Below are 15,692 nucleotides of genomic sequence, written 5' to 3'. Positions count from 1 at the left end.
TTGTATTGTAGAATTATGTCACATGTTTTAAATAGCCAACGTTTTTGGGACCGCTCAGGGTCCTTTCATTAGGGCAAGCATAGTGAACCATTTGTGTGTGGTGATCTTCATTGCTATCATCCTTGCATTGTGGGGGTGGCCCCATTGCAAGGGTTCATTTTAAAAAATCAAAGAGTTCCTCTCTTAGGCATGGAGTTTCTCTTTAAGTAAACTTCAGGCCTAAGATGCAAATTTTAACGTGTGCAAAAAAATAAAAATAATTAAAAAAAAACAAAAAACTTCCCTGGCAGCGAAAGGGTTAAACAGTCATTTTAGCATTTCGCTTTGAGCTATGACGTTTCCTTTTTAAATGCTAGAATGTAACAATTGCGACAAAGCCCGCAGCTTGTTCCTGCGAAAGTCAAAATATTTTTCTTCCATTCGCTGCCCTATTGAGAAAACAAAATACTTATTATGACAAACACTTGACTGCTTTTTTTAAGAAAAAGGATGATGAGAGGGTCTGATCTTTGACCTTAACATACTTGTATCCTAAAGCATCCTTGATTAAAAGAATGGTACAAGTTACACAGCGCAGCTACACTAAACAGAAGAAGATGTGGAAGCGATCGCATTACTCTTATCCCCTTTGCAAACAACAATAATGCGCGGATCGCGGCTTTGCGTTTCCTTAAAGATCCCTCCGGATCAGAAGGGGTTAAGTGCATGTCAGTGATTGCGATGATTTAAATGAGTTTAATATTTCTGTACCTTTCTCTGAAGCCCCCCCCCCTTTTTTTCTCCTCCTCCCCCCATCGCTTCATTCCGGTTTCCATGACGATGTGATTTTCCAGTCTCTGTATAAAACAAAAGATAATATTTTTTCCAGGTCTCCCTAAATAGGAAAATAATAAGCAGATTTAGTGCTTCATCCACAATATGCTTTTCTTTTTTTTTTTATTGCAAGAAGGATGTATAAAGTTTGCAAAGCACCTCAATAACATCATAGACTGCAGGCGCCTGGATATTAAATTGGATACATTGTTTATTCTGAGTATCTTTATTCTTTTTCAGCTTGTGCGTTCTGAGTATTCCTAATATTTGTTTGTTGGGTAACCAGCTAAGTGTAGAAAATTGTAGCAAGAAATTTATTTTAAAAAATGCTGCGAAATATAAAAAATATATAAAAGAATGTGCTGCGATTATATTACCGAAGCGATGTTTTAGTTATGGGTTAGATACATTAAATCTGAACTCCGATGAGAACTATACCTTAATACCTGTGTACCTTTACCTAGAATTAGCTGAGTGGGTGAGCTGAACGTACCTGAACGTACCTGAGTTTGGTTCGGCGAACTGCGCAGAAGTTCAATTGTCAATCCGAACCCCACTAAAGTCAATAGAAACCAAATCTTTCAAATCAATTCACATTCACATGACATTCACATGACCAATCCCGACCACCCCCTGAGATGATCTTCTCCGGCCGCACTCCTCACCGCACGGGCAGCTCCCCTGGCTGGCAGCTGGAATGTATTTGCCATTGGCCACATATGGGCACGGCCATATTTTGTCAATGGTGTCAGCCAACGTTCCCGACCCTTTGATTATTCACCTGCTCGCCGGGAATCTCTACAAAGCATGGCAGTGGCACCCTAACACAATGTACAGTAGAGTCCAATCAGGGGTGTTCCTCTATTTTTTGCACCGAGGCAGGAGGGTTCTGTGTGTTTCTTGGCGGAGCAGGTCCCAGGGGGGGTTTTGGGGCTGATGCCGGGTGCCGGTGGTGCAAGTTAGGGTCGGCAGGGGTGGGCTGACAGTGCAGGTCCGGGGGGAGAGGAGTGCACATGGCCCAGCTCACTGACATCATTGGATGCTAGGAGTTGGGCAGGACACCAGCCGGAATGTCAGACTCAGCTCCTGGTAACCAGTGACATCAGTGAGATGAGCACGACGCTGGCCTGAGCATCATAGGTTGCTCTTTGGAAGCTGGGGCACTCTGGCCGAAAAGGGGGGAGCAGGCACACCTGCGCCCCCCCATGTGTCTGAGGCCTAATTATACGGACGGCCCTGAGCCCAATGCACAATGTTAATCTAGCTACCACTAGGCAAACTAGGCAACACCGCTGCCTAGGGCGCAGCCATGACCACTCATCCCCCCATGGCGCCCCCCCCCCCCCATCTATTTCAAATTGCAAAACCCAATAGCAGGTTGGCTATTGCACCAGCACACTGAAAAAAGAGGAGGTGAACTCAGAGACAACTTTCTCTCTCAGGTCCGCTCCTCTGCTCAGTGGGTGGGGTTTCAATAGCCAGTCTGCTATTTGCTATTTCATATTAAAATAGCCAATAGAAGTCTGGCTACTGCTCCCAGCTGCTTACATGCCTGCAGAAGCTAGCCGGCAGGAGAATAGGTGGGTTAATTGGTGGTCGTGCCGTGGAAGGGGGGCTGGGGGGTGCTAGTCTTGCCTAGGGAGCGAAGTAGTCTAGCACCAGCCCTGAGTGCAGGGGCAGCCCAACTGCTAGGGGAGTTTTCCCCAAGAAATAGGCTTTAAAGTGTGGACATTAACGCAAACCACTGAGCCACGGTGCTGCCCACATTATATAGGATTATAGTGATTGGTCATACGAATACTTTAAACTATCTTGTAAACAAAGAGGGATTTGGCAGTACCATCGACTATTTGTGACAACCAGGGACAGTGTTAAGGACAATTTGGTAGGAGGCAGTTGGCGATGAATGTAATAAGTGTTACACCAGCAAACAAAAGAGAATTAGACTATCAGCGTCACCGCATATCTCTGCATTCAGCTCCATGGAGGGTTTAATGTACACTCTCTGACTGATGCATTGAATGTCATTAAATATTGAACAAAGCAATAATTAATAAAGGATATATGAATCGGAAATTGAACGGGAATGGAAGTAATGATGATTTTCCTTGCGCTGACATGTCTTTGATAGAGAGATAAATGGTCATCTGCACTCAGAAGAGACAACGTATTGATTTACTATAAACAGGCACTGCATGTGGACACAAAGCACGACCAGACATATTTCATATGCCCGTGGAGTAGTGAAGAGGGCATAAGTCTATGCGATGCTAACATCATGGCACATCACGGCACAAGATGTGGCAACCTAGGCACCCAAGCGGTGAGCGTCTCCTTGCACCATGGGTGGAGTTTTATTGAGGACATGGTTGATCTGAAGTTGTGTGTTCCCCCCGTCTTTGGGTTCATTTTCTCTGGCTGCTTAAGTTTTCTACCACACTCCCAACATATAAAATGTGACTGGATTTATGCAACAGCAAAGTGCTTTGTCATCATATGGTCCAGAGTCAACAAAGCGCATTCTGTGAATGAAGATGCTGATAACTTATTTTCATAGCGGCCCGTGACTTCAAATTCTGCCGGTTTGCGGAGTCCTGGCTGCTGCAGGTATTCGTCTCTTCCAGGTGTGTACAATATCTGCTTCCCTCACAGCACGCTACGGTTCCTCCCAAGATCTCAGACATCATTACATGAGGTACAGCATCTTCTACAGTGTGGTCTCTGTTTATTTTGGAAGAGCCGCAATGTGCAGGAATGCACCCTATGTGTGCTGGTGTGCAATGCAATTCATTTTCAATGGCATCTGAACGCACCTCCACAAGGCACTGCAGTACACAGCAATGCCTGATGTGCTGTGTGCATGCTGCATTGCAGGGCACTGAAAAAAATGCAGCCTACACTATATTTTAGTGCTTTGATGTGCATTGCAGCCTAATAATTATGAATGGGCAGCCTAACACAGGATCGCAGAAGTGTAAACCAGTCCTTAAAGAAGGAGAAACTCCAGGAAAAAGTTTTCATAACCCTTCCAGTGGAGCTACCCCCACACTGCAAGGGCTAAGTGCTTGATTTGGTCTAGGTACAAAAATTAAAAAAGTTGTACTCACCCAAACTGCAGAGTCGACTGGCTCCTACACCGCTCCCTCCTGACCGTGTTCTCCTCTGCTGCAGCGATGGTATGTCGCTCAGCATCCTCATGTCCTATGCACTGTGTATAGAATGTGACCTTAGACCACTGCTGCAGAGGGGGAGTAAGGCTCCGGGGACCAATTTTAGAGCAAGCCGGCTCAGAGGATTGAGTGAGTATAACATGTTTAGCTCTGCACCTAGAACATAAGGAGTACTTGCAGTGGGGAGGGGGGCGGGGGGGTGGCCCCACTGTAAGGGTTAAGAAAACGTTTACCTGAAGTTCTGCTTTAAGTTCCTATGGAGGCAGAGACTGATTTGATTTCTCAACGTTCTTCATGGGTGGTGGTCGACTTACAGTACTTGACACAGGGGAGCTCGAGTGCGGCCCCTGACATTGCAAAAAGGCAGCACACATTATTCAATGAATGCAATGCTGCAGAAAGCTGTCAGAGACACATGTGGACATGCAACATGAGATCACAAGTCATCTGAGGGTTCTGAAATGGGAGGTGAGAATTCTGAGATATTGGGGGTGATTTACTAACCTAAACACACACACACGCACCAGGTGCGTGTGCATTTTTACACAGCAAAACGTATTTATCAACCTAACACAAGCAACGTGTCACATTTTCACGCCGTTACGGCGTGTTTTTATGTATTTACGTACGTGCGCGCCATGTTACATGCGCTATAGGCTACACGCCGCTCTAATAGCGGCATGCAAGTCTCTAAAAGCATATTTCCACTAATGCCATATATGGAAAAATCATGCACATGATGCATATATAATGCTGCTTCACTGTTTAGACAAAAATGGTTAGCTCATGCATTTACATTCCTGCATTCATCAACGCAAGCAACACAATGTAGAGCTAATTTACACAACATCACCTTGCAATTCATGCTTGGCTTTGCACAACACACCTGCTGGGTGTGTACACACTACAAAGGTGTTTAGATTCCACCAATAGATCATGCTGGGAGGGAACACACTACAGAGGTGTATACATGTTCGTGGTGTGTTTATAAGGTTAGTAAATCAACCCCATTATGTCAGATTCTCAAGATAATATTCTGAGATAATATCCCAGATAGCAAACAATTGTGCTGCAAGTTTGAAAATGACTTGATAAACTATTGCAGACTTGCCAAGCTTCACAATTTTGTTGTACAATTACAGCAAGTCTGCATTGCAAGTCCCCAGACCAGTGCGCTTGCAGAGCTCTTGCTAAGACCTCCAGGACTCTTGTTGTAGACTTGCCAAGCAAATTTGCTACAAATTCAAATAGTGTAACTAGAACTTGTGCTGCAAGTGTTTTACAAGTCTACAACTTGCCATACTTGTGTGCAGCAAGTTAACAAGAATTACAATTGAACCCTGCCACAAGTCTGTGGTAAGAGATTGGACTGAACTTAGACTTTTTCCAGAATTATCACCTTGTACTTGGTCTCAGGGCTCCTATTTGCAGTTCTATCATTACAAACTACAGTTTGACTATATAGAAGTTCTACTTTTATACCAACCTTAACAGCAGAACCTTTTTGATAAAGTTCTACCTTTTGGTTTCTCTTCTGAAACTATCTGTAATATTTGTCATGTTACATTTAATGAAGCCACACTGCCCTCTAGTGGATGACTAGAATTGTGCGTTTCTCTATCTGCCTGTACCAGAGTTTCTCAATCTTTTTTTCATGACACCCTTAAAAATATGCAAAATCTTGAGGCACCCCAGTCTAAAATGTAAGGAGGGGACCCCCATGCAGAAACACACAAAAAAGTGGGGTTCCTCCCTTTCCATCAAAGTCCTACCCTCAAATCAGGAGCCCCATTCATATCAGAGCCCCTTTCACATCAGAGTTAGTGGCGTCACAAGGGGGGCGCGGGGGGTGCTGCCCACACCCGGGTGACACCATTGGAGAGGTGACAACAAAATGACCGACAGTGATTTTGATGTCACCCCCTCTGAAAAATCGGGCACTCAGTCATGGAGAGCCCAACAGTTGCTGGAGAGAAGAGAGGACCCAACAGCATACCTCATCTCGCTGGGTGAATGTCCCCTCCACCAAGACATCATTGCGCACACTTGTGGAGATGTCAAGCACATGTGCGATGACATCACGGTGGGGTGTCACCCAGTATCCACTCCAGGGGGGGACACCCAGCCTCGGGACGCCCCTACATCAGAATCCTCCCTTTCCTATCAGGGGCCCTCTTCACATCAGAGGCCTCCTTTATATCAAAGCCCCCCTTTCATATTAGAATCCCCCCTTTTTACATCAGAGTTCCCCCTTCACATCAGAGTCCTACTATCAGAAAATGTTGAGGCACCCCTGAGGAAGCCAGAAGGCACCCCAGTGTGCCATGGCACCCTGGTTAAGAAAGACTGGCCTATACCATAGATATATAACAGAACTTATAAACACTGCCATCTAGTGACCGAAATTGTATACTGCAGGAGTTATTGCAATAGATACAATAATGTGTATTCTAACACTCCTCCATCTTATTTGATTCCTCTGAACACTGGTGCATAACCAAGGTTCCCCTCAGTTCTATAGTCCACATAGTAGAAGTTAGCACACAGTTACCGATCGAATACAAAATCTTTATTTAGTCAATGCAGAACACCAGGCTAACACGTTTCAGCCAAAGCAGCCGTACTCAATAGCTATGAGTTTCTGTGCACGGTTACAGTAGATATAAACCTGATCACTAATATGTATGAGATTTAAAGCTGAACGCAGGGAATGCCAGCTAGCTGCGGGTGTGTCTGGGTGTGCCAGAGCTGGGTTGTCAGATTTTTTGGACAGGGGCACAGTTTCAGTGCTTGCCATAGGAGCTATTTACTTGGGATGCACGGATACCGATACTAGTATCCATTATCGGTATTGTGTATCGGCGAGTACTGAAACTTAAAATATTGGTACTCATACTCGATACCGAAAAAACGGTATTGGTGCATCCCTACTATTTACCATAGATACCCCCTGCAAGGAATGAAAGTAAACCCATACAGGGACACATACACCAATAAATACCCAACAGAGGCTTATACCTTTCCTAACTCTAATAAAAATGATGTTGGGGAGCCTTTTGGGGACAATGCCCTTAACTTCATATCCCAGGGGGCAATGGTCACCAGAACAGGAAGAGAGAGAAAAGTGTGGATCAATTCTTACCAGCATTTAGACCATAAAATAAGATAGTTAATCCTAGAAAGCAACACTGGCCGGTGGCCAAACAGTTAAATGAAATTGACATCTTGAAAGGATGGGCAGGAAATACAGACAAATGAAGTTCCATTGCACTCAGTGTCTTAACGATTAATCAGGAGTGAAATTCAAAGCAAGATCAGGCTGGAAACCTCTTGTGTAGCTCTAGCCTCAGTTGATCTTTTCTTTTATAGATTTTCTAAAGAGGACCTGTCACAAAAAAAATATTATTGTAACCCCTCTTACAAAAGAAGTCAGTAAGTATGCACCTTTCCTGCTGCTTGTGCTGCCAAACATTGCTCTGGTTGCTAGAACTGTTTCCCCAAAGGACGCTGGAAAAATTACACTTCCGGAAGTGTTAATATTCTGCAGTTCTACCCTTTGACCTCAAGTCACTAATGTATCCTGTAGTGTGTGGTGGACAGCAGGGCCTTTTTTTTTACAGGTAAGAGGGGTTATAATAAATTTTTGCGACAGGGTCACTTTAAGCTAATGCTTTTTATTTGTTTTTTTTTCATATATTATTATTCTACAGGATTTATATAGCGCCAACAGTTTGCACAGCGCTTTATAATATAAGGAAGACATTAGTTACAATACAAATCAAGACGAGATGACAAGATGGTTAGGAGGGCCCTGCCCATGAGACCTTACAATCTGAAAAGGAGGGGCAGGTGGATAGGAGCTGGGAAAGGTATAAGCCTCTGTTGGGTATTTGTTGGTGTGTGTGCCCCTGTATGGGTTTACTTTCATTTTTTTGCAGGGGGTATCTATGGTAAATAGTAGGGATGCACCGATACTGGATTTTCAGTATCGAGTACGAGTACCAATATTTTATGTTTCAGTACTCGCCAATACAGAATACCGATACTGGAATTACCTGTTTGAGAAAATCATAGTTCAGTGGCTAGGTTGAGGCGCTATAGGCTTCCCTGTAGAGATGAATCTTCAGGGATCGCCTTAAGGCAGACGATAGGAAAAAGCTGGACAGGATTAGGTAGGGAGTTCCAGAAGATGGGGGAAACTCTAGAGAGGTCCTGGAGACGTGCATGGGGGGAGTTGACCAGGAAGCTAGAGAGCAGGAGGTCTTGGGAGGAGCAAGGGGGACGGTTAGGGTGATACTCTGAGATGAGGTTGGAGATATAGCCGGGGGCAGAGTTGTGGATAGTTTTGTATGTTGTTGTTAGTATTTTGAATTTTATCCTTTGGGTGATTGGAAGCCAGTGCAGGGATTGGCAGAGGGTGATTGCAGACACAGAGCGGTTGATTAGGTGGATGAGTCTAGCAGCAGCATTCATGATAGACTGGAACAGGGATAGCCCATGTAGAGGAGGGAGTTGCAATAGTTGAGAAAAGAGATAACAAGTGAGTGGATGAGTAGATTTGTGGTTTTATTGTTAAGAAAGGGTCAGAATACAATAGCCCAGAAGGGAAGATTTATCCATCCATTCTGTTTAGTATGGACGAAGGGTAAACAAAAGAAATCTATGCAAGTACGGCCAGCTCTAGTATTATAGATGAAATGCCCTTGGAGCTTCTGGACATCCTGGCCAGCACTGAAATGAACCCTGTATGCCTAATGCAGTCTTCCTACATAAGAAATTCAGTGCAGGAGTAATAACAATTATATCGTAATATAAAATATCAGTATTTTCACTGAGGCCCTGAGATCTGATATGCCGAAAAAGACTGGTGAGCTACTGAGGTTGGAGCGGTTAGCTAAAAATAATGTTAAAAGTTAATTCTCTGCACTGTTATCTCTCCCCTCCTTTTCAGTTGCAAGTTCTGTCCACAGCATTGGTCCTTAGCAATGTACTGACTATGCTGGCTCTCCTGATACCTGCCCTTAATTTAGACATACTTTATGTTAAAGCTGAATTTGCTAAAAAAAGAAAAAACTCCTCTTGCACTGGGGCTGCCCCTGCACTGCAAGGGTTAAATGTCCATTTAGGTCTAGGGTACCTGGGAAAAGGACTTTTACTTACCTGATCCACGCTCATTCAGGCTCCCTCTGGACCACAAGATCAGTACTCGCAGCCTCTTCCCCCCTATGCTCAAGCAGTCAGATGCCCACTGACATCATCAAGTACATTGCAGGGCCCATAGCCCTGCAATATATGTGGGAAACCGAGGGGCAGTCCACAAGGTGGAGCGTAGGGAAGACAAAGGGAGCTCCAAGTGCCAGGGTAGGCGGGATCACGTAAGCAAAACTGCTTTACCCAATACCCTAGACCAGGGGTATCCAAACTTCAGCCCTCCCACTGTTGTAGAACTACAAGTCCCAAAAGGCAATGCAAGACTCTGACCGCCACAAGCATGACTTCCAGAGGCAGATGCAAGATGGGATTTGCAGCCAGCTGGAGGCCGAGATTCGGCTATCCCAACCTAAATGAGCATTTAACCCTTGCAGTGTGGGGAAAGCCTCATTGCACAGGGAGCTGATTTTTCCTAGACATAGGCATTAAGATCAATGACAGTAGGGAGGTCTCTGGGGGCACCAATAAAATTGTGCTATGGGGCCCCATGATCTGTAGCCATGCTCCTGTCTGCGTCTGCACACCGAATAACATACAATACTAAAAATGTTTTTTTAGCTCAGCAAAGATCTTTGTTATGTTGAGTGCAGCAGCAGTGCTGAAATTACTGTGTGCTTTAAAAAAACTGTTCCCTTGTATATAAATACAGAATGTAATCAGGTTTCCAGTCTGCAAGGCACAGAAACATGAAGCTGGAGGAGGAGTTGGGGGTAATTTAAGGGGGTTCCCATATTTCCCTTAAATTCATCATCAGCCGTTGCCAAAGCCACCGCAAAAGTCATGCCACCCTTTAATTCTCCCATAACCACTTGCACTGGAATCTCTTCCGCATACATGCTTGTTTGGGAAGGTTCATTCAACTCCATGCTACAGATCAGGCAGGTCTGTAAGTGGATGTTGAAAGCCTTTGAAAGGGATTTCTTTCTGCAGCAGAGAGGTGATTAGGACACGGAGACATGGCTGCAGATCAGACGGGTAGGTGTGAGCAGTTCTTGTGTGTCTGTCTTACCCCAAAATGGATAAATGCCTAAAATACACAGCAGTAAGTGCAGAATGCAAATTGTGCTAAAATGATACTTATTGTTTGGTGGCCTTAGGGGCTACTCAGTAGTGCAAAGAGGGAGTCAGATGTATCGGCCCATTTGGATTCAGCTTCTTAGCAGTTCACTGAAGACTGTGTAGTCACATAGTAAGGTTGAATAAATACACTGCCTGTGCAAAGATAAAACAAGTCACACGTTCTAATATTTAATTGGCGCACCTTTAGCTTTGATTACGGCACACATTCGCCGTGGCATCATTTCGATAAGCTTATGCAATGTCACAACATTGTGTTCCATCCAGAGTTGCATTCATTTTTCTCCAAGAAGTAGTGATGATGGGAGAGTCAGACCACTGCGTAAAGTCGTCTCCAGCACAACCCAAAGTTTCTCAATGGGGTTAGGGTCTGGACTCTGTGGTGGCCAATCCATGTGTGATAATGATGTCTCATGCTCTCCGAACCACTCTTTCACAATTTGAGCCCGATGAATCCTGCCATTGTCGCCTTCTTGGAATATGCCCAATGTGCCAACAGGGAAGAAAACATCTATTGATGGAAAAACCTGACCATTCAATATATTCAGGTAGGCAGCTGACCTCGTTTTTTGGGCACAGAACGTTTCCGAACCTAGATCTGACCAACTGAGGAAACCTCTATAGCTCTTACGTTAGTTAAATCCAGGTGGTGACTTTTTTTGGCCGGGCGGTGTATTTACGGACTGGTAAAAAAAATTTGTGGTTAGATACCCCTTAAAGTGTAACTACATCTTTGTTTGACTCCCGACCAGTCTTATACTCCCTGTCCCAACCTGACATGATATCACAGATCAAAAATGCCCAGGTGGGCCCATGCATGTGCTCTGCACTCGTACTTGGAAGTTCATAGACCTGACCAACTGAAGCAACCCCAGATAATAACAGTTATTCAATGGAAGGCTCTTATCTATTTGCTTAGCTAAATCCAGGTGGTGTCTTTATATTTTTGGCCAGGCAGTGTACAGTAGATACGTCCATCAAAAATTAACAATTATTAACTCGTCAAAGGTGCTAGCTAATCCGGAGGAAGGAACAGTATGGACTTGGCTATATCAGGCACAGTTATTCCCTGAACCCCCTAGTAATGTAACACTTTTTATAAATGTATTTTAGATAGAGACATAGATAGATGGGTTGATAGATAGATAGATAGATAGATAGATAGATAGATAGATAGATAGATAGATAGATAGATAGATAGATAGATAGATAGATAGAGTATAAGTGTAAGGATGCACCAATGCTGTTTTTTTCGTTATCAAGTAGCGATATTTATATTTCAGCACTTGCTGATACTGAGTACCAATACCGGTACTTCTGCTAGCATGGAGCCGGCTTCCCGGGCAATCAGGAAGCCAGGCGCCATGTCCGGCTTCTTGATTGCCCAGGAAGCCGGCTCCATGCTGTTTGGTCAGCTCGATGCTGATTGGCTGAGGAGCCGCAAGGGAACCTAGAGTTGTTAACCTGGCCAATCAGGAAGCCTGGGAGGAGGGTCATTACCTGCCGCCCAACCTCCTGATCGGCCGGGAAGCCGGCTAGATGCTGATTGGCCGAATCGATGCTGATTGGCCAGGAAGCCAGCTTTCCAGCCAATCAGCATCGAGCCTGCTGTTTGGCTGGATCTATACTGATTGGCTGGGAAGCTGGGTTCCCACCCAATCAGCGTGGAGCTGGCTTCCTGATTGGCTGGGAATGCGGTTCCATGCTGTTTGGCTGGCTAAATGCTGATTGGCTGGGAAGCCAGCTTCCCGGCCAATTAGCATCGAGTCGGCCAAACAGCAACAGCCAGTCAGGAAGGAAGCCAGGGTGGAAAGCCGGCACTATGTTCCCTCGAGGCACTGCCGGTCAGAGGAAATCTCCCTCTGAGCGGACGTTCCGGTATCGGGGAAAGTATCGGAGCATTTGGGTGAGTGTGGGTACTCACTCAAATACTCGGTATTGGCACATTCGGATGCATTGGGATTTGAAAATTCGGATGTGTCTAAATGTCCGAATTTCGGGAAAATTCGTCTGAATTTTGATTCGGAACGAAACTAATCGCACATGTCTAGTGCGAAGCTTCAGTGGGCTCAGATAGGTGGTTCTACTTGGACCACATTGGCTCACTAGGTAGGATGTGTCTTCTGTGTTAGTTTAGATGTACAATTTTAATGTTTGACTGGAATATATTGTTAATATTTTTATTTTAGTGATGGATACCTGCAGTCACCTGCCAACATACAAAAAAAGACGGGACTCTACTCTGGCAGAAAAAGTAAAAATTCTGGAACTTCTGCAGCAGCCCAAAGCCTCTCAGTCATCAGTGGCTAGAAATATGGGCTTATCACAGTCTACCATTAGTAGAGTCATGAAAAAGAGAGATGAGATATTAGAGCGCTGGAACCAGAACGAGAACCCAAGCCGTAAACGAAATAGACCCTTTAAGCACGCCAAAGTAGATGAAGCGCTGCTAGAATGGCTTCTCTTTGCCAAGGCCAACAAACTGCCCATTTCTGGACCTATACTCATGAGGCAGGCAGAGGTAATTGCCAAGGAGATTGGCTGCCCACAGTTCAAGCCTTCCAATGGATGGTTGTGGCGATGGAAAGAGAGATATCGACTGTTCTATAGAGGAGACCTTCTACTAGGGGAGAAAAGACAAAGCAGATATGTTAAAATCCTACCGAAACCTACGCCAATTATCAAAATGGAGTCAAATAGTGCAATGGATAAAAGATTTGCTGGTTGCCATTTAACAACTGTCAGACATGTTCAAGGAGAACGAGATGTTCACATGCAGTCACAGCACTATAGCCAATGTGTCCAAAGCAATTCTTTAAGCAGGTCTGTGCTTCTAGCTCGAATTTCTAAAGATTACCATTTGGATGATATTTTCTGTGCTGTAGGGTCTCCTTTTCAATTCAGATTCATGTCAAGACCAGGGATGACCTTAGAACCAAAGGAGACTGTCTGCATCTGGTTCTGTTGCAACATGGATGGTACAGAAAAGCTTAAACTGTTAGTTACTCACAATCTTCCAGCAGGATCCTTGGGAACTCACTGTCTTTCTCCTGTATCTCTGAAGCCCAGTGAAAATGGTTGCTTGACTGATCCGTTGCTCGTTGAGTGGCTTTTGAACTGGGATGCCAAACTTGGTAGACAGGAAAGGAAAATTTTGCTGGCCTTTACCACCCAAAATGCTGGGCCAAAAGTGAAACTTCGAAACATCTCGCTGTGTATTTTCCCAAAACAAAATCCTTCGACGGGCCATCATTTTGGAGAAGAGTTGGTTAGTGAGTTCAACATATTTTACAGACAGTTTCTTCTTGAGAGACTGAAAGAAGACACCAACATTGGAGTGAGAACTGAGATATCCATACTTCAGAAAATGAGTGAGATTACCCTTGTGGAGGCTAGTTATACCATGAACAAGGCATGGTTAAGGATAACACCTCATACTATTACATCCAGTTTTCAGAAGCAAGAAGCTATCAGAATTCTTTGTTCGACCAAAAATGATCCACCAGAGGCAAGACCTCATGAGGTCATATCTTTCCCCATTTCACAAGAGAGCAACAGTAATGTTGTCAATTCTGCTGTATTAACTGCAGGTCAGGTATCCTACAGAACAATCACTATTAAAGAGGAGAGCGACGATGAACATGCAAACCTTGAGTATGAACCCTTGTGTACCGGTCTATCGTTTTCAAACCAAAAAGCAAAAGTTGCCTTTCCAACTATTGGTGAAAAGCCAAAGCTTACAGGTTTAAGGCCACGTCCAAAAGTTAAAGATATAAAAGGAGACTCCAACTTTGTTGTCAAAACCGAAGACAAAAGGCAGCTTATCGATGTTCAGGAGGTCAGGCAAGCTTGTGATGTAATTCAGTGTTTTTTGTCAAGTGGAAACCAAGACATGACTATTTTTTGTGCACTGCAGAACCAAATTGAGAGATGTTTGGCCAACTCAAACAGTAAGAAAAAAATGTAATTGCATGATAAGGAAGTAATACAGCCATAAAGGCTATAACTCCTTGTTTGTAGAGCAGAATTGATGGGCTGTTGATGAGTCAGCAGTGTAAGAAGGTCTATAGCAAACAGGAAGCACTTTGCTAGTGTAATGTAACAATTTTAGAAGGGGTAATAGAACCTACTTCACTTTGTGAGATAGAACTAAATCTTTTTAAAAGCTGTTTGTGTTTGCTCATGTACTTAGACCCAGGGTGAAATAAAAAAGTGCATGGGGTATATAAACAAAAGTGGAATATTAATCCACTAGTTAGCACACAAGCATTCATTTCACGGTCAAAAGTAACCTCCTTATGATCAGATATTTTCCAGTAATTAAGCTGCTATGGAGCTTTAATTGGTGATAAAGGTCATCCATTAAAGTGTCCATTGGCCATCACTCAGTGCTGGGTTCACACTCTGGCCATGGGAAGCCCCTGATTTGTGCCACTCCACTGACTCCTTAGCTCCGTGTCCCATGATGTGATTGTATAATGTCATATGGCTAAGGAAGCAATTGTTCACTTTTCCAAGACCCATCCTCCAATGTTGCAAAATGGACATGCCAAGAGAGCAGACACCAGACCACATCACTGAGCTTTTTTCAATGTATCTGAGGCCAACAAAAGCCTGATAAAAAAAAGTCCTATAGAAGATCAGGAGGCATCTGGCTCAGGGTGATGGACGCACCCTTTACTGTACCCTAATAGTAGCTCACTACTGTCTGCTAGCACTCTAACGTGTAAATGGAAGTAGAACGCCTTTCTCTAGAGGAAATTACTTATCGTACTGCATTTGTGGAGAGGACAGTCTGCAGAGCTGACACCTTATGCATAGGTCTCCATGGACAGCTCACAGAAACAAACTGTACCTGTTGGTTCACTTGAGAAGATCTAAGTCGTTTTGTGCGGTGTGTGTTCTCCTTAGCAGTTAGATGACTTGAACTTAAGGGTAGGTAGATAAATATAAATGTATGTATCATAGCAGACGCTCCCTTTTTAACATTTTCAACTGCACAAGTTTTAAAGCCAACAAAATTAGTAAAGAGGTGACAAGAAACACAATTTTATGTAAAATGATTGCAAGTTTGTGAATGATTTTTTTAGTAAACATTGTGTTGTATTGTGTGATTTTATTCACTTTGACATTTATTGTAACAAAGAACCTCTAATCAGTACTAGCTTTTGTATTGATGCATTCCACCGCAAGCATACTTTTGGGTTTCAGAAGTCATATGAACTCTTCACATAGAATGTAGTCTTGCAAAAGAGATCAGCCTGATGAGAAAACATCTTATTAATATATGTTAAAGCGTATGTAAAGCCAAACTGTGTTCTGCATCTCCAGGACAGAAAGTGAAAGGAAATTTCCCAAGTGAAATACAGACAGCAAAAAACAAACTGATAGGAGTCTTTCCCTCCCCGGCCCTATTTAAAA

At 43.9% G+C, this 15,692-nt stretch overlaps 1 protein-coding gene across 1 annotated transcript; it reads left to right on the top strand.

Moving 5' to 3' along the window:
- Positions 1-12,462: 12,462 nt before the first annotated feature.
- On the top strand, positions 12,463-14,283 carry LOC108786120 (tigger transposable element-derived protein 3-like). Its single transcript, XM_018555341.1, has one exon. It carries the CDS (start codon positions 12,463-12,465, stop codon positions 14,236-14,238), a length of 1,776 nt encoding a protein of 591 aa, XP_018410843.1. The 3' UTR covers positions 14,239-14,283.
- Positions 14,284-15,692: the final 1,409 nt, after the last annotated feature.

The sequence above is a fragment of the Nanorana parkeri genome, unplaced genomic scaffold (genome assembly GCF_000935625.1).
Source record: "Nanorana parkeri isolate BGI_ZX_2015 unplaced genomic scaffold, ASM93562v1 scaffold193, whole genome shotgun sequence".
Classification (NCBI taxonomy): domain Eukaryota; kingdom Metazoa; phylum Chordata; class Amphibia; order Anura; family Dicroglossidae; genus Nanorana; species Nanorana parkeri.
Note: the sequence above shows the minus strand (reverse complement) of the source record. Positions and strands in the feature narration are given on the sequence as shown.

What these genes read in the sequence shown, in the direction of transcription:
- LOC108786120 (XM_018555341.1), top strand. Translation starts at nt 12,463, where the DNA reads ATGGATACCTGCAGTCACCTGCCAACATACAAAAAAAGACGGGACTCT.